Below are 21,792 nucleotides of genomic sequence, written 5' to 3' on the forward strand. Positions count from 1 at the left end.
GTATTGACTACACATCACTTTTTTCTGTCATGCTTTCTTCTCTTAGCTATTATTTTCTAAAAACACTTTTATTAAATTTTTATACTGTACACTGTGACCCAGTTGCACATATAATAATAGAAAAGAATGTAAACCAAGCAAATATATTTCATTTTCATGTATTGTAAATATATGTTTTCTTTTTAACAACTATAATTCAATACAGCATTACATAAATTGCTCAATCTCCGCATCCCCTTAAACCTCTGTATGTGTTATTCTCACAAATTTCATTATTTCTATGTGGATTGCTGCCTCCAGTTCCTTTATTTCCTTTACAATGTTCAGTATCTCAATTGCAGTTTATTTAAATGTTGATTTTCATTGTCTAATAATTGCTTTTTTGGCAGCTAGTAACATTCTTAGCAAGACATTATTGTATCTGGACAATTCAGATCTTATATCCCATCGTAAATGGATAATGTCTTTAGTAACAACCATTTCCTCCCCTAACATTTCTGGCAAAGTGTTCTGTAGAGAAATTTTAAAATCTGCCAGCTGATTACATTCCTAGACAACATGCTCCCAGTAACCCCTCTGTCTCATCACACACCTACTATTTGCTGTCTACCTGAGGAAAGATTCTCTGAAGATTGCTGGGGTACAAAAATACCTGTTCAAACACTTCCAAGCAAATATCCTAAATGTTCTGGACTTTGTTACATACTTATAAGCCATTCAGTTGTCCTCCCATTATTCTTTTGTATGTTGCTTTTTCAGTTTCTCCTTCCAATATTTTATAATCCCCTCTTATTGATTTTATAGTTAGCATGCATTATTTTATATTTCTCTTCTAGGCTAAAAAACTCTACCATAGTTGGTCTTTCATAGCAGTGCATATAACATATTATCAATTCTCATAGGAAAGGCAGTCTTTAACCTACAGTCCAAACTTCTGTTTGGCATCATCTCACTATATTGCCTTTCCTTCTCTGGTTATTTGCTCCCAATACCTTGGTTCCTTTGCCAGTTTTCTGCAATAAATTCCAGCCCCTTTTGCCTTTTTTTGTGTATCACAACTAGTAGTAATTCCTTTTGTTAAAATCCTCTTTCTCCATTCCCAGGTTGGCTTAGTTCTTAGAATCCTTTTTGCTATTTTATGAATATAATATTTTATATGGTTATTGTTATTCTCCTTAAGTGCATGTATCCCAAATCCTACTGCTTCCTCACATCACATACCTGGCTATTAATTATCCTGCCTCATCTTCCTTTAACCTTAGCATAATAAAGTCTTTCATAAATTTTTAAGTTTGTGCCTTTTATTGTTTTCCCAGTTCATCTGCTTTATAGACAATTTTATAAATTTTCTTTAATATCTCTTAATACCTCTATAGTTTAGCTACAACTCTTTTGACTTTCTGTTGCATAAGTTGTTGGTTGTGCTAAAAGTTGTTTGTGCTGTACGGTTGTTCTCAAAAAATAGCTGCTAAAACAGTAACCTTTCTAAATTCATGCATATTGTCCAAATACTCCCTTATTTTCCATTTAGTACTCGGTATTTGGTTCTCGGGATTCCCCTTCTTCTGCAATATTTTAACCTTTGTTAACACCTGTAAATAATTTATATAGATTCTTTCCCAGATGATGTTCTTTCTTATTTTCACCATGTTTTTAAACTCCTTTTTCCTTTTAGCCCACTTGCTAGCTATCCCTTTAAAAGTGATTTATCTTCCCTTGTAACTCTTGAATCATTTCTATTATCCATTCCTTAAATTCCTCTCTTCTTGTTAGATGAGTCGGAAAGCACCAGTGTCTAATTTTTACATCATTATTCTGCATATCTATCTTGGTTATTATTGGTTTAGGATCTGATGCCGTTTTTGGATGGATCTCAAAGCTTTCTATTAAAAATGCATACTGCTATGAAATACGAGTCCTATCCATTTTGGCCCAGATATTGTATTTTGCGGAGTTATATTTGAGTTCCTGCTAATGAATTCACACCTTACATATCAAGTATTCTTCAGAAGTCTGTGCTCTTTTGTCATATTTTCTCATCATGGTCCCCCCAACAGATCCTCACTGTTGAACCCAGGTTCTAGTTCCCATCTGTAAATAATATTCCCTGTTGAAACTTATTTCTTTAAAGATTCTCCTAACTGTTGTAGTAGTTCACCTATGTGCTTTATGGCCTTTTTGGAGAACTTTGGCATCTTCCACTGAATAATGTTACCCACTTTGCAGTGGTATCATATTTGTGTTATTTGACCATTTATCATTAGTAATGTCATTTTTGCCATTTTTCATGATATTAGATTAATGATATTAAAGATGAGGTCTTTAAGAGTGCATCAGATGTGATTGGATGGCGCAGTGGTGCAGCAGTAGCGTTGTTGCCTCATAGCAAGAGGTTCTCTGGTTCGATTCTCGGCTGGAGTGCCTTCTGTGCGGAGTCTGCATGTCTTCCCTGTGTTTGTTTGGGTTTTTCTCCAGGTACTCCGGTTTCCTCCCAAGTTACAAAGACATGCATCTGGAGCATTTCTTCCTGGGCCGCCACTGAAAATTGGCTTCCTTCCAAGTCGGACTTTCCCGGTAAACAAATGTTAAGTAAATAAATAAATACTTTTTGTAGGCCAACTTAGAGGATTTTGGCATCTTTCATTAAAGTAGTTATATTACTGAGTTGTATTCATCAGAATATTTGGTTATTCCAAGTACACTTTCTACTTTTATATCTGAGAATGTTGTTGTTTGTCTTTTCAGCTTTTCCCGGTTAGGGGTCGCCACAGCGGAACTCCGGTCTGCTAATGATTGGCATTCGATTTTTATAGTGCCGAGTTGCCAGCCCGACGCCCAACTTTCAACGAAGGTACGCACATTCACGCATGTCTTTTGGAGGCCACTCGACCGCGGGGAGAACATGCAGACTCCATACAGGTTATCAGTTGGCAGCAAAGTACAGGGATCTTTTAAAGCAATGGAAGACAATATTAGTATTTAATTAATTAAACAAAGGGGACAGTAAAAGACAGAAAAATACTTTACTGGTTTAATAAGCCAGGACAGATTCAAAATAAACACAGACATAACCTACAGCCATATGGATTTCAAGTAAAGTTAATACAGATACAGTGTAAAGTTAAAGTTAATACAAGTACAGTAAATACATTTACAGTAGTGCAAATGGTATATGCAAAACTAAACAATGCAATTAAATGTTGGGTATGTAAGTCCACATCTATGTCTGGAAATGGAGTAACATTTAAGGCAGTACCTATGACAAATCTTAAATGACAAAAGGTTCTATAGTAGCAAGAGAGGGCCAACCACCCCTCCACATTAAAAGTAAAGTATGTCTCCAAAGGCAGCTTATGCATACAGCAAACAGGATCAATATTGGTAAAAAACAGTGACTGTAATGTCATATTTTCAAACAAACTAGTACAGCAAAAACATAATTAGTCAAACTGGTGTAACTGCCATCTGGGTAATAACACACAGCAATACATACAGGTAGTAAAGTACAGTCATTACAAATAGCATTTTTCAGCTAATAAAAATCCAAGCAAAAGCAGCACACCATGTTGGTTCATAAACATCAGTGTAAGTTAGTAACAGTCAAACAGTATCAGTACAGTAACAGTCTGTTAACAGTCTTACAAAAGTTTACCTTTATATCTGACAATAATAGTTTGAAAAGAAATTACCTCACAACTGAGTCCTGTGGAACACTACTTGTAGCCCCCATTGAAATTGACAGGTAACTCCAGTTAATGAAGAAAAGAACTAGGAGCCTCTATCTATCCCTCTAAAGGGGAGGTGCATTTTATACACCCCAGTTTCTCATCTTAGTTTTTTTCATTTGGATCATGAGTATACTTGCCCTCAGTCATCTGAATCTCCACCTCAATACATTATTTTGCAGAAACTATCAATAGTGTAAGAGCGATGTTTAACTTGCTAACTGTTATGTTTCCCTTTAAAAACATGTTAGAAACAGTTGTTAAGATTACCATATTACAAAGATTATATCACCAATCTGTTAGCTGTTTGAGTTCTGCATTAATCACAGATCATCAACTGCTTGAATTATTTTTTGGAAAACAATGGGATGATTGCAATAATTATTAAACTGCAAAAAGTGCTCATATGATTATGCGATGCTCTGTTCATGGCCCTTGTGACAAGCACAGTACTCAGAAAACATTCATACATCAGAGCTGATAAATATCCAGAAATTTCTAAGCTCAGTTACTGGACGCACTTATCTTTGTAAAACCTACATTTTGACCAGCCTACTTCTGCTTTTTTAAAATGCTTACAAGAAAACAGTAAACTTTCTCATTTTTCTAAGATAGCATGTCATCCTGCAGTTCATTATTTCCAGATGCACTTCCCAGCATCTAAAGGGCAGCTCCATAAAAAAAACCTTCTATGCAGCAACATTGCATACAGATATGTAGCACAGAAGACCATATCCAGTCTACATCATATCTGTAAAAAAGTAAAGTTTCTAGTTTAAACTTTAGACAGCTTCAATCATCATTGTTCTTTTAACCTGACTGCACATGGGGAGTTGTAATGGAACCTAAAAGCCCATTTCCTCAGGAAATATGCTGTGGCTATAACATATCATAGTTTAATTGCTGTACATTTAATTACTTCAGTTATAACACTATTTAGCATTTGCTAAACATGTTAGTGTGATTTGTAAAAACAAGTCTGCATGACTTGTTCCTTAAAACAGCATGTCTAACCACTGCAGTGAAAATTACTGAGTTATAAACCCTTTTTCCAAGAAATCTCTTCTTAATTATTTATTATTACCAATTTCCTTAATCCTCTTAAGAATTATAGTTTGTAGTACATTATATTTAACCAAGAAAGAACTGGCGTAGTGACTATGATAAAACGAATAACCAGAAGCCACTGTTAATAGAATCCAGAACATACCAGCTGGAGTCTCAAATAGGTATATTAAAATATTTAATCCATATGGCTCACTAAACAAACTCGAACAACAACAAAAAAATTAAACACTTTCATCTGTGTTATAATGAGTAGTGGACTTTTTCTCAGGAATGTGCATTAAATATTTTAGTATACCTGTTTGCAACTCTGGCTGGTATGTTCTGGATCTTACTAACAGTACACTGGAGATTTTTGGTTAAACATTATATTTACCACTGGATGCTTTGTTATTGTATGTGAAATTGATTATTTCCCATATTTTTACCAGCCTTTTCTCCAAAAGTGGATTGTAGCCCTACTAACTATGTTCACACATTTTTTTTTTCAACCAGTTATTTAAATACAGTTTTCTGTAACTGCAGTTAGTATTTATTATTGCAGGAATGCTCTTTAAAATACATTCAGGTATGTAGTTTGCTTTTTTACTCTTTAGCATTTATCCAGATACTACATGTGTACATTTTGCATAATTTATATCTGGAAGCTGTGATACTTCCTAGTCAAATTTCAGAAATTTAGACTTTCTTTCAGATACTAATATTCCTGCTTTACTAATCTGAATTTCTATGTTTTATGATTTCATGCATATGCATTATATCTGTTTGTCCCTTTTGCTAGCCATTAAAAGTCCATTTATTTGCTGTACATATAGAAGCAGTCATTTAATCTGTAAAATACCAAATTGTTTGAACCAGTACTGGTTATTGTCATAACCAGGGCAGTCTGTATAGTTCATTATAATTGATGGAACTTCTCTAGTAGCTGTGTTTTTGAAATTTGAAGATGTTATTCCCTACTTCTAGATTGTTAAACCAAAAAGTAAAAAGGTCACGCGGACAAACCAATTAGTAAAAACAATAAGAAAGACTTAGCTAAGCTAGAGTTTTCAGTGTGTGATACCTTAAACCTCCTGTAATAGAGGCCCATGGGATATATGTAAATGACCCCTTAAGAACATCAAGTGTTTCAGCTGTATGGCTTCTGAATGTCCATGACTTTTTACTTTTTTTCTTTTTTAAGTTTTAGTAAACAGATTTAGGCCAAGAAAGCCAAGCACCATTATCTGTGGACATGCACATTTTGGCCTTCTTATGACCTTGTCAGCACAGTACAAGTGGACTGTTTGGCTACACTCTGGAAACACAGGGTCTTTTAAACCCAGCTGAGGTAAAGACCCTGTGTTTCTAGAGTGTAGCCAAACAGTCCACTTATGCTGTGCTGACGAGGTCATAAGAAGGCCGAAACGTGCATGTCCACAGCTAGTGGGGTTTGGCTTTGTTAGCCTGAATCTGCCCATAAAGACTTACTTCTAGATTATTTCCAATTTTGTGGGGGAATTAGCAGAAGGGCTCAAGAAGGTATACAGATTCTTTTATAGGTATATAACAGGAAGGAGGTGCAGAAAGGTTCACACTGAGAAAGATGGGAGATGGATAATAAAAGACAATGGGGAAAATAGTGGTACTGAATGTGTAGTTTGCTTCAGTCTGTAGAGTGGAAGGCAAGTGACGGGTGCCAAGATGGGAAGGAGGCAGGGCAGAATATGGAGGACAGTTAACAGACACCAGAGAAGAGTATAGAGTCAGAGTAAAGAGGCTGACCTTAGGGAACTAAAGCTTGAAGGACCACATTGGTTTTTGCCAGAGTCCTCAGACATCTGGCTAGTGTGTTGTCAGATGTTACGATGGAGATCTTTCAGAGATTACTGGCTAGTACAGAACTGGCAGATGACTGGATGACACAGTTGTGGTACCCTTTAGAAATGGAGAACAGAAGAAATCCTTGAAACTACATGCCCATTAGCTTAACAGCAGTGGCAGGGAAAGTCATTGAGAGAGTGCTGGGGGAATACTGATATTATTTCTAATGGACATCCGTCTCCAGGCAGCAGCTAGCATGATTTCACAGCTAGAAGGAGCTGTCAGTTTCTTGACTGAGTTACAAGTTAACCTGACAGAGGAGTATAAGTAGGCATAGTCAGTAAGGCCTTTGACTCTGTCTAGTACAAGATGCTGATAGGAGAACTAAAGGAACTGGCTTTAGGACTAGTAATGAGGAACCTTGTAACCATATGATTAAAAGCTAGGACACAGGCAGTTGTGTTCAGGGGGACACTGTCATGAATTTGTGAAAGTGACTGGTGGATTATCACAGGGTTCTATCCTAGGTCCAGTACTCCTCTCTGTGTTTGTCTAAGACATAGCAGAGGGAATATAAAAGAGGATCACCCTCTTTGCTGATGACACAAAGGTAAGTGGGGACATGGGGGGGGGGTGAGAGTAAAGAGTCTAGAAAAGAATTCAGAAAGGAAGGACATTTGGTCATAAAGGTAGCAGCTGAGGTTCAAATACAAAGTACAATGTTTAGGCCACAGCAACAGGAGTGTGAAGTATGTGAGGAAACTGCTGGCAACAGAGCAGCAAAAGGATCTGAAGGTGCTGATCACACCTGGACTGGTCTACTAGGAGCAGAGTGAATGTGTAGTTGCAGTCACAAACTAAAAATGCTGGGATGTATAATTAGGGCTAGATTTCAGAGGCAAAGAGAGAGAATACTTCCACTCCACAAGGCCTTGGTCAGACTATATCTTGCGTACTGCTTAGAGTTCTGGAGACCATATATGTAAACGTACATCAGAATGCTTGAAGGAATTCAGAGGAGCAGGCATAAAGATCCACGGGACTGAGTAGAAGGAGTATGATCAAAGGCTAAGAAGCAAGAGCTCTTCTCACTAGAAACCAGAAGAGACAGAGGGGTGTGATATTGGTGCCCAAGACAAAGTCAGGAAGATTCTGAACAAGAAGAACAAAGTGGACATAGGCAGCAGATTACAAAGACTGACTACTCCCTGGATTTCCAGAAGTACTTTTCAGACATTCACTGAATGGACTTCCAGAATGGGTGGAGGAAAAGAAATCCCAAAAGCATTCAAGAGGGAAAAATGGTAAGGGTGAAGGTGGGCTGGGAGGGGATATAAAATGTGAAAGCATTTAAAGAGGACAGACTAGATCCATTTATTCCTGCAGTGAAGCCGATGTTATGTTAAGCTAGCTGCAGATGGCATACCCCTTCCCATCACCATACGTATCAATCGTCCAATCCAAGAATCCTATGTACCCCTCCTCTGGAAGAAAGCGTTCATCATTCCCCTCCACAAAGGAGGCAACAAAACTGAAATGTCTTTCTCCAACCCAACATGAATTTAGACCTAGACATAATACTACCACTGCCCTTCTTTCCTTCCTTGGCATCATCAGCTGTGCCCAAGACTCTGGCAACATTGTATCTACCCTTCTTCTAGACTTATCAAAGGCCTTCGATACTGTTTCCCACAAATTTCTCTTGTCCAAACTCTCACTTCTCAATCTCTCCCCCTCCTCTATTAACTAGTTTTCCTGTTACCTTACTAATAGACAACAAGCCTTCAAGTGGAACAATAGTACCTCTTCCTTCCTTCACACTCCAACAGGAGTTCCACAAGGCTCTATACTGGGTCTCTTACTTTTTAACATTTTCATCAATAATGTTCATCAGTACATTCCTAATACCAAACTTGTCCAATACGCAGACGATTCCACCATAATTTGCTATGCTCAATCTCTCCCCAAATTCATGCAACTAACACAAGATGCCTTATCTTGTACTGAGTCTTGGATGCTGAATAATCACCTTGCTCTCAATGCATCCAAATTCAAATTCATGATCTTTACCCCATTTAAAAACACCTCCATAGTGAGTCAGAATAAGATTCTTATTGAAATAGTCTCCCATACAAAACTTCTAGTTGTTATCATTGATGAACATTTAAAGTTTGACATTCGTATACAAGCTAGTATTAAGAAAACACACCAAAAGCTCAGAATGCTGTATAGTCACAGCCATTATCTCACTCCCTCATCCAAACATATGCTGTCTATTTCCTACCTCATCCCCTCTCATTAATATGGAGCCCCTCTCCTCACCAACCTTCAATCCTCCCTAAAGTCAAAACTGTCATAAGTTCATAGGTAGGTACTAGGCTATCTTCCTGAGGGCATTTATAAGCTTAGCCAGAGTGTGTCGGCTTTTGCCACCCCATTGATTAATTAACTGATCCTCTGTCAAGCAGAGCCAATGAAGTGATCCCAGGGGTGTATTTTCTGTTACCCATCCACTCGTCAAGATTTCTCTTGAAGAGTATTAGTGAGGGGTTCTGCCTGATGTAATTTGGAATTTTGTTCCAAAGCATGAGGAGTCTCTGCGACAGGAATCTATCCCTCCAGCATGTTCTATTTATTGTTGTGGCGAGGTTTAGCTCACTAGAGAACGTGGCTCGCAGTGACTTGGATTTCTTTAGGTGGAGCATGTCCATCAATTCTGAGTTGGACATGGCTTTGTAAGTCAGGCAGAGATCACCTGTGAGTAAGCGATATGCCACTGAGTACAGCCAGAGTTTTTTTCAGTCGGGCTGCATAGGCCATATGTTTGAGACCAGTAATCCTCTTGGTGAGGTACTTATGTGGTCTTTCCAGCTGTTGGAAGTATCTTGTGAGGTACATCCCAAATGGGGCATTGTACTCTATGATGGGTCTAATGAGTGACGAGTAGAGGGGCAATATAACCTCTTTATTTCTAGATGCAAACCCTTTAGTAATTAGATTGGCCACATAGAAGGATTTCCTAACTACTTTGGCAATATGATTGTCAAAGGAGAGATTACTATCTACCTGGGTCCGCAGATCTCTTATTACCTCTTCTGTATTAAGGGGGCTGCCACCTATGTGGTAATTCGTGGATGTTTTGTTTTTCCCAAACGAGATGACTATGCATTTTTTGGCATTTAGCTTGAGGCCGTGACTTTGACACCAGGTGTCCGTCTTAGTAAGGCCCTTTTGGAGGATGTCCGTATCAGCTGGAGAGTCAATTATGGCTCCCAGTTTGCAGTCATCAATAAACTTGGTTAGCCATAGTCCTCCTGTGTTTGCCTGTACTTCTGAGAAGTATATGCCAAACAGTAGGGGTCCCAGGACCGAGCCTTGCGGGACACCACTTGTGACTGATTTAGAGTCGGACTTGGAGCCCACTATTCTTACCGTGTAAGTTCTGTCTGTAAGCCAGTTGGCGACCCATCACGTGACATAGGGGTTTATGTTCTGGCCGGTGAGTTTTTCTGTAATACCCGAGTGGGGACTAGTGTCGAAAGCCTTGGCGAGGTCAAGGTAGGCTGTGTGAACCACCTTTCCCTCATCTGTGGCCTTGGTGACTATCTTGAAGAAGTCAACCAGGTTTAGTAGGCATGATCTGCCATTAACAAAGCTGAACTGGGTCAGGTCAAATGTTTGAAGGTTCCCAATGTCTTTGTTAATGAGTTCCATGATGATGCGCTCCATAGCCTTGCAGACCTGGCTAGTCAGGCTTATGGGGTGACAGTTACCAGGGTCAGTTGTGGCCCCTCCTATGTGGAGAGGAATAACCGTTGCTGTGTGCCATCCTATTACAATAAAGTCTCTAAGTTTGCTACTGGGACCAAATCCCACCACTGTGATGCACTCCACTCCTTGAACTGGCTGGAACTTCCCCACTATCTCTCTTACATTCAACTGCTAATGGCTCACAAACTCATTTTCAAACCCTCTAACTGCCCTTCCCTCTCCTGTGTGCTAACCTTGCATCACCGTGAAAGACTACTCGGATCCAGTAACCAGAACCTCCTCAAAGTGTACAAACCGTTGTATGCACCTGGATAATTTCTTCTGTCTTTCTTCCTTGCTTGTCTATGAAATCCCCCCCCCCATATTCATATCACCCCAAACCACTCCACTTTAAGACCATGCTCTATTCCCATCTCTCTTCTCACTGGGAATGGTCATGCTCTCACCCCACATGACTCCCTCTTTATGATTTTTGCTCCCTCATACTTTTATTTCTCCTTTCTCATAACTCACCCTAGTGACTCCCTTCATTTCATTTCCACTCCCTCTCCCTTTTTCCTTTCTCATAACTCACCCTAGTGACTCCCTTCATTTCATTTCCTCTCCCTCTCCCTTTTACGTTTCTCATAACTCACCCTAGTGACTCCCTTCATTTCATTTCCACTCCCTCTCCATTTTTCCTTTCTCATAACTCACCCTAGTGACTCCCTTCATTTCATTTCCACTCCCTCTCCCTTTTTCCTTTCTCATAACTCACCCTAGGGACTCCCTTCATTTCATTTCCTCTCCCTCTCCCTGTTTTCCTTTCTCATAACTCAGCCTATTCACCTTTCACTGTTCTGCTCTCCACTTCTAATTCTGCCTCCCTCTCACCTCATGAAACTTTGAGTGCATAAATGCCTGCACTCCAAATTATACTTATGTACTCCAAAATACTTGTTTTAATTACATTAACTGCTATGTTACAACAATTTCCACAAATGTTGTTGTTCTGTCTTCTATATTACTGTGTTGCTCATATGTTATTATTCTGTCTTTTGTATTACTGTGTTGCTCAAATGTTATTATTCTGTATTTTATATTACTGTGTTTGGGTCTATATCATATACTCAGAGGCATTCCATCAAACGCCTCTTCATCGACATGTAATTAGCGAAGTCACTAAACTGGGAACGTTCACATCAGTGATTTCTTTCCCTGGGAAAGAAATTGCTTGGCCATCATTACTTTGCCATTTAATGCACTGTAGTGCGATCTCAGAGATGGTATATTTAGTTAGGGGGCACAGCCCCCCACATTAGAGAGTTTGGGGGGTGAAGCCCCCCACTTTATGTTTGAAGTGGTGTGTTTGTGTTTTGAGGGCAAGCGATTTCTTTCCCATGGAAAGAAATAGCTGTTGTGAACATTTGTGGTTTAGTGACTTTGCTGATTACGTGTCAATGAAGAGGCGTTCGATGGAAGGCCTCTTTGAGGATTTAATATAGACCCCTGTGTTTTAGTAGTTTTTGAAAATTGTATTCTGCTTGTTAACTTTGTTGATATTAGCTTTGTAATAATTGTATATGGAGCTTTTCTCCCCAGGCCTCCATTGAAAATGGGCTCATTCTGGCCCAATGGACTTTCTCGGTCAACAAACCGCAAATAAATAAATAAATGTGAGGTAATTGCTCAGCATGGATTTCTGCACCTGCAACATATCTGAGGGTATCTTCCCCTTCCGTGCTGGGCTGTTAGTGCTAACAATGTCATCAAATCAACATTACTTTCATAGTTGTGAGTGGGGTTTTCCTGTGTATATTGAATAGCCTTATGCAATAATTTTATTAAAATCGAATCTAGTGCATTTTACTCTATGCTTTCTGTGTTCTGAGGAAATGTTTCTTAAGACATTTTTAGGTAGCATTAAGTTCTACTAAGTGAAGATATTCTTATTCATTAATGTTTGCTGTTTCTGCATGCCAGATTTTTATCTTATGGATCTGATATGGTAACATATAACAATGTTATTCTACAAGAGATCCAGAATTACATAGAAAGTTATATGAGATTTATCTGTCATTTCATCCATATTATATTTGTTCTTTCATATTTCTGTGAATAAGCAAGAATTACCTTTATATGCTTTTTATGTTGCATGTTCTGTAACACTGGTTGTGTCATTGCTTATTATTTGTATTGATGACTAACACCACAAGTAATGCAATTTAAATGGTGCTCATTATCTGTGATACCTTAGTTACAAGCAAGTTCTCTAATGTAGGTCAAGAATGAATTGGGATCTTTAGGAAAGGGTAGGAGCAAATTACATAGGAAAAATGGAAATTGTGGGAACAGTACATAGAGGGGAGGAATGAAGTTTAAAAGAAGGCAAAATTTGAATGAGCTGTTTAATGTTTGACTGACAGTGACTGGGTATGTTATAAATGATGTATAATGTTTGCAACTAAAATTATGTCAGTATGGTTTGTATGTGTAATACTTGCAACTAAGATTGTGTCAACATGGTCTGTTTTCATTTATATAAATATGTGATTGCCTATGTCATGAGTGATAATTTAATAAAGATGTTTCTTGTTTAAAAAAATAATAAATTACTACTGTAAATAACCTCTTTTTGTAGCTCTTCACCTCTGATGGAACAGCAGGTTCTCCATTGGATTCTACCAAATGTTTATTTACTGTTACAGTAATGCTCCCTGAAGAATAGGTACTGCTGTGCAAGATATCACAAAAATAGATCTCCGAAAAGTCACTCTAACAATAAAATTCCTCTTCCTCTGACCACATGGTCCTAATTTGCAGTGCTGTGTTTTCCTGTGTTAACTTCAAAGGACCAGTTATTGTCTGTACTTGTATATACAGTCACTGTGCTGTATCTACTATCACAGGGTAGCAATCTTACTGATTGTTAATTCTTATAAAGAATATTCTTCATTGTCTAAGAAGGACTGTTTTTTTATTGTAGTAGGTTGGTTACTGTCTTACTTTGTGGAATTATTTTTGTTGTCATTATGGATACGAAAGAGTATATTTGAGTAGCATAGAAGTTTTGACTTCTTTCTCACTTTTTAGAAATAATCTTTTTATATCTAGTGTAGTTATCAAGGTTTGTATTTCTTTTTGTAACTTTTCTATTACCATATGTAAGGAATCTGAATTTGTTATGTGTAATAAAAATGTCATTAGAAAAAATGTCATTAGCTATAGTTTGTCATATCAGGCACATACATATATTTTGGTGTCATGCAGTCTTGTATACTTTAGGCAGTACTATTGCTTTAGCACACACCTCTGCCTGCAACATGTACACATCCCTCTCCGAAATATAAAGAGAGTTTTACATACGTGTGTGTGTGTGTGTCTGTGTGTCTGTGTGTGTGTGTGTGTATGTGTGTGTGTGTGTGTGTGTATATATATATATATGTATATATATATATATATATATATATATATATATATATATATATATATGTATGTGTGCGTGTGTGTGTATACACCCACACACACACATGTATATAGTTTGTGTATATATATATATATATATATATATATATATATATATATATATATATATATATATATATATATATATATATATATATATATTTATATATTATATATATATATATTTGTGTGTGTACGTGTATGCATGTGTAAACATGCTTGTAGTCACACATATACATATATTCATGAATATGTGTATTTCCAGGGAATTTTAGTCATAGTTCTGAGTGGGATTTCCAGATATTGTGACGATGCACAGAGTATGTGTATAATTTTATATATAAATACATCTTCCATGTCAGCACACAGCTTTATTATATTGAAGCTTTTTCCCATTTTATTGCTTTAGAGGATTTACTGAGATCTTATAAACCTTAGTTTCATGAAGTGAACTATGACTGAAGCATTACTTTTGATAGTTAAACATAAGTAGATTATTTTACTGTGCGTACACAGCTTTCTGATGTTTTATTGGTTTATGAAAATATGACATTCTTGTGTATGTCAGTGTCATTCTTTTCCTTTGCTGGTGAGACTTCTGGTTATCAGAACAACTTTTTAATGTTCATTATGTATCCTTCTAGTTGTTGCCCACTACAGCTGGTTTACCACCAGGCTGGGAAGAGAAACAAGATACCAAAGGAAGAGTGTACTATGTAAATCATAATGACAGGACAACTACTTGGAACAGACCAGTTACACAGGTATTATTTTTTTGTTTGCAAATATATTTAAAGTTCATTGACTTACCTCGGTCCGGCCTTTTCCAAGCATGTCTATTCTAGAGGTTTTCCTGCCAGACAAGTATCTGCTATACTTCTTTGCTTGTAAACAAGAGACTTGAACGTTTAACTTAATAATATAAAAGCACTTCATAGAAATGAATGAAATCTTTCACATTGTAGAAGTTGTGACTTTATTTTTATTTGAAGAAGGGGAGTTAAGTGTGATGTTGAGTCAGTGGCAGGCTGTTATCTGGTGCTTATGAGTCAGTTCCATACAAGAAACTGTAGACTTTGGGACATTTGTCACTGAGCAGCAAAAACGCTAGAGCACTTGCTAATTAAAGATAAAACATAGTGTACTTGTGTCATGTGGTATTATGTTTAATACCTAGTTAATATGGTGACTGTCTGTTTATATATTTGAGGCATTTTTAAAAGCAGTATTTTTAGGTCACACAGAAATTGCATTAGTAATTTGTTTTATACAATTATTAAGCGGTATAGTTCCAGGATATGAAATTATATGTTTATGAAGTTCTTAACAAGAGTGTAGGTGCAAGGTGGAGTAAAACTGAAGGTGTTTAGACATTTTTTTCTGTAGGTTATTTTTCTTCCCTGCCTGCTGATCGTTACCCCCCTGAGTCATTCATTCCTGTCCCACTAGGGAGTCCCCATTGAGGGGGTCCAGAGTTGCTGAGATGGCATTGTCATCCAGGCAGCTCTGGAGGTATTTGTACCCCATCTTATGTCTAATGATGTGAGCAATGAGAACTTTTCTGATTTGGACCCTATCGTCACCTTTTAGTGCTGGAATAGTCGTCTGCAACTCCACAATGGCCTACTCTGCCTTCCTCTGCTGGATGAGTGTTGAGCTCAGATGCTGGACTGCCATTACTGGCTTGGTAAGCTAAGCCCATTTCTATAATTGTAGCTGTGTTTTCATTGCCTGCAAACATTGACATCCATGTAGCGAAATAACCACAGGAACACCAGTACCTCACCTCAGGTAGCCAAGCCAACATCAGCCACTCACTCCTACCCTGTACTGTCCAGCTCTTTTAGTGCCCAAAAAGCCACCCAGTCTTGGGTTGTCTGGGTCCTGGTCAGGGATTTATTCTTCGTTGCCACAGAGTTGGGCAATTTTAGGCATCTTTGTGACTGTGTACTGTTGTATAATGTGGGCTAACAAAATCCAGCCTTTTCTAATCTCCTTACTTTGGAGCATTATATTCATGCCATTTTTAACGTAGTTTTATCATGTTATATTTCCCCATCTTCCTTTCTTCCCATGGATTCCTAACGTGTGGTATTTATCTGTATGAACAGACATCTTTTACCTGTTTCTACACAATGAATAACTCACTCCTGTAAAGCCTTCTTTTGGCTTCTTGAAACATTAGTCACTCAGTCTACTCATCTGGGTGCAAGCATGGAAATCGACGGAGTTCTTCAAAATGTGAGAAGGATAATCATCTCATGCATATAAGCCTAAAACAAAGCAAGATGCAAAACTGTTTAGTATAATAAATTATTCAAGGATTATGATTCAGTCAACACATCCACTATACAGTTCAGAAATAAAACAACAACCAATACACAAAGTCAAAAGAGAAGTCAAAGTCATCTCCGTAGCAGTTCATGAAACTTTGACCCATTTGGAAGGCAAGAACTGCTATACAAGACTGCTTACTATTCATAGTCCTCAGGTCTGCCTTCAGTACTGTCATCCCTAAGATTCTGATAATGAAACTACTACAATTGGGCATAAACTCCCACTTATGTAATTGGATTCTAAGCTTCCTCCTGGAAAGGCCTCAAAGGGTTTGTGTGGGCAACAACAGTTCCGAAAGCATAACCCTGAATACAAGAGTACCACAGGGGTGCATCTTAAGTCCTCTCCTATTCACCTTACTGACACATGACTTCATGGCCAGACCTGAGTCTGATAAAATCATCCGCTTCTCAGATGACACCATGGTCATAGGTCTGGTCAGTGAAGGATAGGAACAAGATTGAACATCTATTGGGCTGGCACTGAATGTCAGCAAGACTAAGGAACTGATTGTGGATTTCAGAAAGGCTCAAGAATCACACCGACCTCTAAAGATGAAAGGGATGCCAGTGTAAAGGGTCAAAAGTACAAAGATTCTGGGAGTAAATATCAATGAGGACCTGTCCTGGTCAGTCCATGTATCTTACATGGTCAGAAAAGCTCAGCAATGATTGCACGTCCTATGGAAACTGAGGAAGGAAAACGGTCGAAGACCATCCTTCAAAACTGTTTACAGGGGTACCATCAAAATCGTCCTTACCAATAACATCACTGTCTGGTATGGGGGCTGCAACACCTCCTATCGCAAGACTCTTAGGCGAGTTGTAAGGGCAAGAGAGAAAAATCATTGGTTCCTCTCTTGCACCTCTGGAAGACCTACTTGAATCATGGTGCATCAGTAGAGCCAGGAAGATATCCAGTGATCCTCTGCATCCTGAAAACGGTATGTTTTCCCGGCTCTCCTTGGGTAGGAGATACAAAAGTATGCACTGTAGGACTTCTAAACTTAACAGTTTCTTTCCTCTCTCCATCAGACTACTGAACTGTTGTGAAAAATGAGCCGGGATACTGTCAATGCATACTTCCCCTCCTACCACATAGTTATGCTATTTATCTGACTGTACAGATCCTTACATACCCAGGATTTGTTGCACTATAAGTATTAAGCTTTTCATGTGCAGTAACTAACTGATGTGCATATTTAACGTTGGCTCACACCTTACCTTACCGTAGGACTCTGTGAAGTGCAGTATTAATCTCACTGTGCAGTATTCATGCTGACCAGTCCATATGCTGCTTAGTTCTTATGTTATAGTAAGGTCATGCATGTGTTGTTACTCAATTCTATTTATATGTAAAATGTGTCTGGATATTTTATTTTTTTATTCTATTTTTACTTTTATTTTATGTTATTTTATTATTATTACTAGCACTTGCTCTAATACCTGCTGGAAAGCACTAGGAATCCTTAAACTGATGCAAGCACTCAATTCTCCTTATTAATAAGGAGAAATTAATTATAGGCACTAAACAGCCTATAATTGCAAGGTACCTTGCTAAGGGAAGGGAAAACAGCTCCTGTACTTTTCAAAGAAAAGGCACCAAACCAGGCATGTCCAAGGGTCAGCTTCCGGTGATTTCTCCTGTCCACCTGGTGAGTCTGGGCTTACTGGGGCAATGCAGCAATTGCCTCATGTACACAGACAACCCTTTCCTCCTACCACCCAACACTACAACTTGTGAGAGATGCACTTACATAGCCAAACTGGAAGTAAAGCTCTCTCCACCCAAGATTGTGCTAGACAGTCAAGAGGAAAAGGTCAACACCTGTACTGCACCTCAAGCAACACATAGCCCTTCTAACTTCACACCACCAACACCCACTGATAGCAACACTAAATCCACATATGTGGAGGCCTTTAACTGTAACCTGGCCAAGCAACAAGGACCTCCGAAGCTAAAACGCAAACAAACACCAATCACAACCAAAGTGTCATATAGCTCACAACACCAGTGTGCCACCCAGCAATAGCCCTTAAGGCAAGATAACGTACCTAACACTTTAGTCATAGGTGACTCTATAGTCAGGCACACTGATGTCCCATTCGCCAGGCTGAACAAGGAGAAAATTACAGTCAGCTGCCTGTCGGGTGCCAGGATCCGCCACATAACGCATGCACTCAAGTCATTCCACAACAAGTACAAATATGACTCTGTCATTGTCCATGTTGGAGTGAACGACTTGAGATGTACCTCCCTGGACTACATGAAAAGAGACATGGAAGAGCTCTCAGATCATGTAGCCCAGGCAGGTATAACCCTAGCCCTGAGTAGTATCCTGTCTTCACCAAGAATGATACCACAATATAAGGACAAATTGATTGACTTCAACAATTGGCTAAGCTTCTGATGTCATTCAAAGGGGATCCAGTATCTGTCTGCCTGGGACGACATGATTGACAGGCCACAATGCTTTGCCAGAGATGGTCTGTACCTGTCGCCCCTGGGATTCAGGTTACTGGCTAAGGCTCTTGCCACCCCTATAGTGCCTTTTTAGGCAAAGTTCAAAGGACAAAACCACCACCATAATAGGTACAAGCATGCAAAATCTGAAGGTAATACTACTCAATGCTAGAACTCTAAACCTCAAAATGCACACTCTCGAGGCACTCCTAAAAATGGAGAACATCGATATCTGTGCAGTAACTGAGACTTGGTTCAAGGCTCCAGAGAGCACCCCTGCAATACCAGGCTACAACTCTTACCACACTTTTCGGCCACCAAACCAGGATCAAAACACTAAAGGTGAAGGAGTGTCCATATTCACCAAGGATATTCACACCACCAGTCTAGTTGCCCAACACAATGCGTCTGAAATTCTCCAGGTGCAACTAACACTACGTAAGACTACAGTCCAAACTGTAGCTGGCTACAGATTTCCCACCATGCCCCAAGATTCTCACTACACCTTTCTAAACATACTGGAAAATATTAAGATACAACAAAACAACTTAATACTGGGTGATTTCAACTACCCTGCCATTAACTGGGAAAACTACTCGTATACCAACACATTTGCTGAACGGTTCTTGGAATTCATAAATTACAGTGCCCTGGATCAACGAATCCATATTCCCACCAGGGGCTCCAATATCCTAGACCTGGTAATTACCAACATGAGAAATCGATGCTCCACACCTATGGTCACCCCTTCTTTGGTCAGGTCAGACCATAAGCTAATCACCCTTAACATCCAAATCCCACCCCCACTCCCCAGTAAGGAAACCTCCATAAAAAACTTCTCCAAAGCCAACTTCATGCTACTCAAGTCAGAAGTGACAAACTTCATGACACCCATGCAGACGGGAACTGAAAGTTTGACTGCTGAGTCCTACACTAAGGCACTGTACGAGCACATCCACTCATGTATGAATTATGCAATCCCAGATAGAACCAAGATGCCCTCCTCCAAAAAAAAGAAGCCAACCTGGTGGTCCCCTGCCATAAACAAACTTTACAACAAAAGGAAAAAACTATTGCAGAAAAGAGGAAAATCCCACAATGCAAAAAATTCCCTTACCAGCCTCGGGAAGAAGCTGAGATCCCTCGTAAAATCGGGTCTATATTAGGTAAATGAAAGTTTATCTTACCGAACGCTGACATTATCGAAAATCCCAGAACTCGAAACTGCAATTTTGGGGGGCTGCGCCCCTCACAACCCCCGCTAAATATATATTCCTACTCCGAGATCACACTAGAGTGAGGAAAGGGCAAATATTCCCATCTTCACTGTACTGCGTTCTCACAATTCCGGTTTCGGGTTCTGAGAATTTTGCTCATGTTAGCATTCGGTAAGATAATCCTTCGTTTATCTAATATAGACCCGTAAAATCCTCCAAAGCTAGTTATGAAAATAAAGTTGCCAAAGATTCCAAAGACAACCACAAGGCATTCTATAACTATGTCAGGAATCTAAATGGCAACGCTCAGATCTGCTCTGGGCTACAACTGAATGGCATTAAATATACTGATCCCAAGGATATTGTCAGTATCCTGGCAGATTGATTCAGTGCCAACTTCACCCCCTTCTCACCCTCTAAATGGGCCATCTCAATACTGTAAGATTGCCAAATTATGGTTATAATGGCCACACAGGTAAAAAACGCACTCTGCAAAGTTAAGAATACAGTATCCATGGGACCAAATGACATCCCGGGCTGTGTACTACATGAACTACAAAATGAACTGGCACCTCACCTATGTGTCATGTTTAATCATTCCCTCACCTCAGGCTTTGTGCCCACTGAGTGGCGCACAGCTACAGTTATCCCACTCCACAAGGGGGGAATCCACCTTGGATACCGGGAACTACCGCTCCATCAGTCTGATGAGCCTGATCTCCAAGGCAATGGAACGTATTATCATGGAACTTATAAACAAAGATATTGGCAACTTTAAAACACTGGACCCCACCCAGTTTGGGTTTGTGAAGGGCCGATCTTGTCTCCTGAAGCTGATTGACTTCTTCAAATCAGTCTCCAGAGCCATGGATGAGGGTAAAGCAGTCCACACAGCCTATCTGGTCCTCGCCAAGGCCTTTGACCCCATCCTCCACTCTGGATTCATAGATAAACTTACTAAGCTGGGCATAAATCCCTGCGTCACTCGATGGGTTGCCAACTGGCTTACTGACAGAACCCATACTGTAAAAGTAGCTGACTCCAAATCCAGCTCCAGACAAGTGACAAGTGGAGTACCTCAGAGTTCAGTCCTGGGACTGCTCTTGTTTGGCATATACTTCTCTGAAGTACAGGCCAACACTAAGGGACTCTGGCTAACAAAGTTTGCAGATGACTGCAAACTGGGAGCCATTATTGAATCCTCAAATTATGTGGATACTCTGCAAAGGGGCCTTACAGAAACAGATGCTTTGTGCCAGAGCCATGGGCTCAAGCTCAATGCTGAGAAATGTATAGTTTTCCCCTTTGGGAAAAAACATGTACCCGTGATTTACCACATAGGTGGCAGTACACTAAACACCAACAGTGTGATAAGAGACTTAGGGACAGAGGTGGATAGTGGTCTCACCTTCAATAACCACATCACCACAACAGTCAGAAAATCTTTATATGTGGCACACCTCATCACTAAGGGCTTTTCATCCAGAAGAAAGGAGGTCATTGTCCCACTATACCCATCCCTCATTAGACCCATTATAGAATCCAACGCCCTATTTGTTATGTACCTCTCAAGACATCTGCAACAACTGGAAAGGCTGCAGAAATACCTCACTAAAAGAATCACAGGCCTAAGGCAAATGCCCTATGCTGACTGCCTTAAAAAACTCCAGCTATACTCTGTCGCATATCATCTACTCAGGTGCGATCTCTGCTTAACATACAAGGCCATGTCAAACCCAGAGCTGTTGGACATGCTACACTTAAAGAAATCCCAATCTCTCAGAGCCACATGCTCCAGGGATCTAAACCTTGTCATCACAATAAACAAAACATGCTGGAGGGATGGGTTCCTGACCCAGAGACTCCCCAGACTCTAGAATAGACTGCCCATACATGTCAAGCAGAGCACCTCCTTGGCCCTCTTCAAAAGGAACCTTGACGATTGGATGAGAGAAAGGAAATTCACC

The 21,792-nt window shown here is 39.3% G+C and overlaps 1 protein-coding gene across 1 annotated transcript in view; it reads left to right on the plus strand.

Moving 5' to 3' along the window:
* Positions 1–21,792, plus strand: part of NEDD4 (NEDD4 E3 ubiquitin protein ligase) — a 1,779,469-nt gene that overhangs the window by 1,042,620 nt on the left and 715,057 nt on the right. Inside the window, exon 9 of the mRNA XM_044078965.1 lies at positions 14,453–14,572. Within this exon, the coding sequence (XP_043934900.1) occupies positions 14,453–14,572 (120 nt within the window). The remainder of the gene's footprint in view (positions 1–14,452; positions 14,573–21,792) is intronic.

The sequence above is a fragment of the Protopterus annectens genome, chromosome 7.part1 (genome assembly GCF_019279795.1).
Source record: "Protopterus annectens isolate FY-2018-M chromosome 7.part1, PAN1.0, whole genome shotgun sequence".
Taxonomy (NCBI): domain Eukaryota; kingdom Metazoa; phylum Chordata; order Ceratodontiformes; family Protopteridae; genus Protopterus; species Protopterus annectens.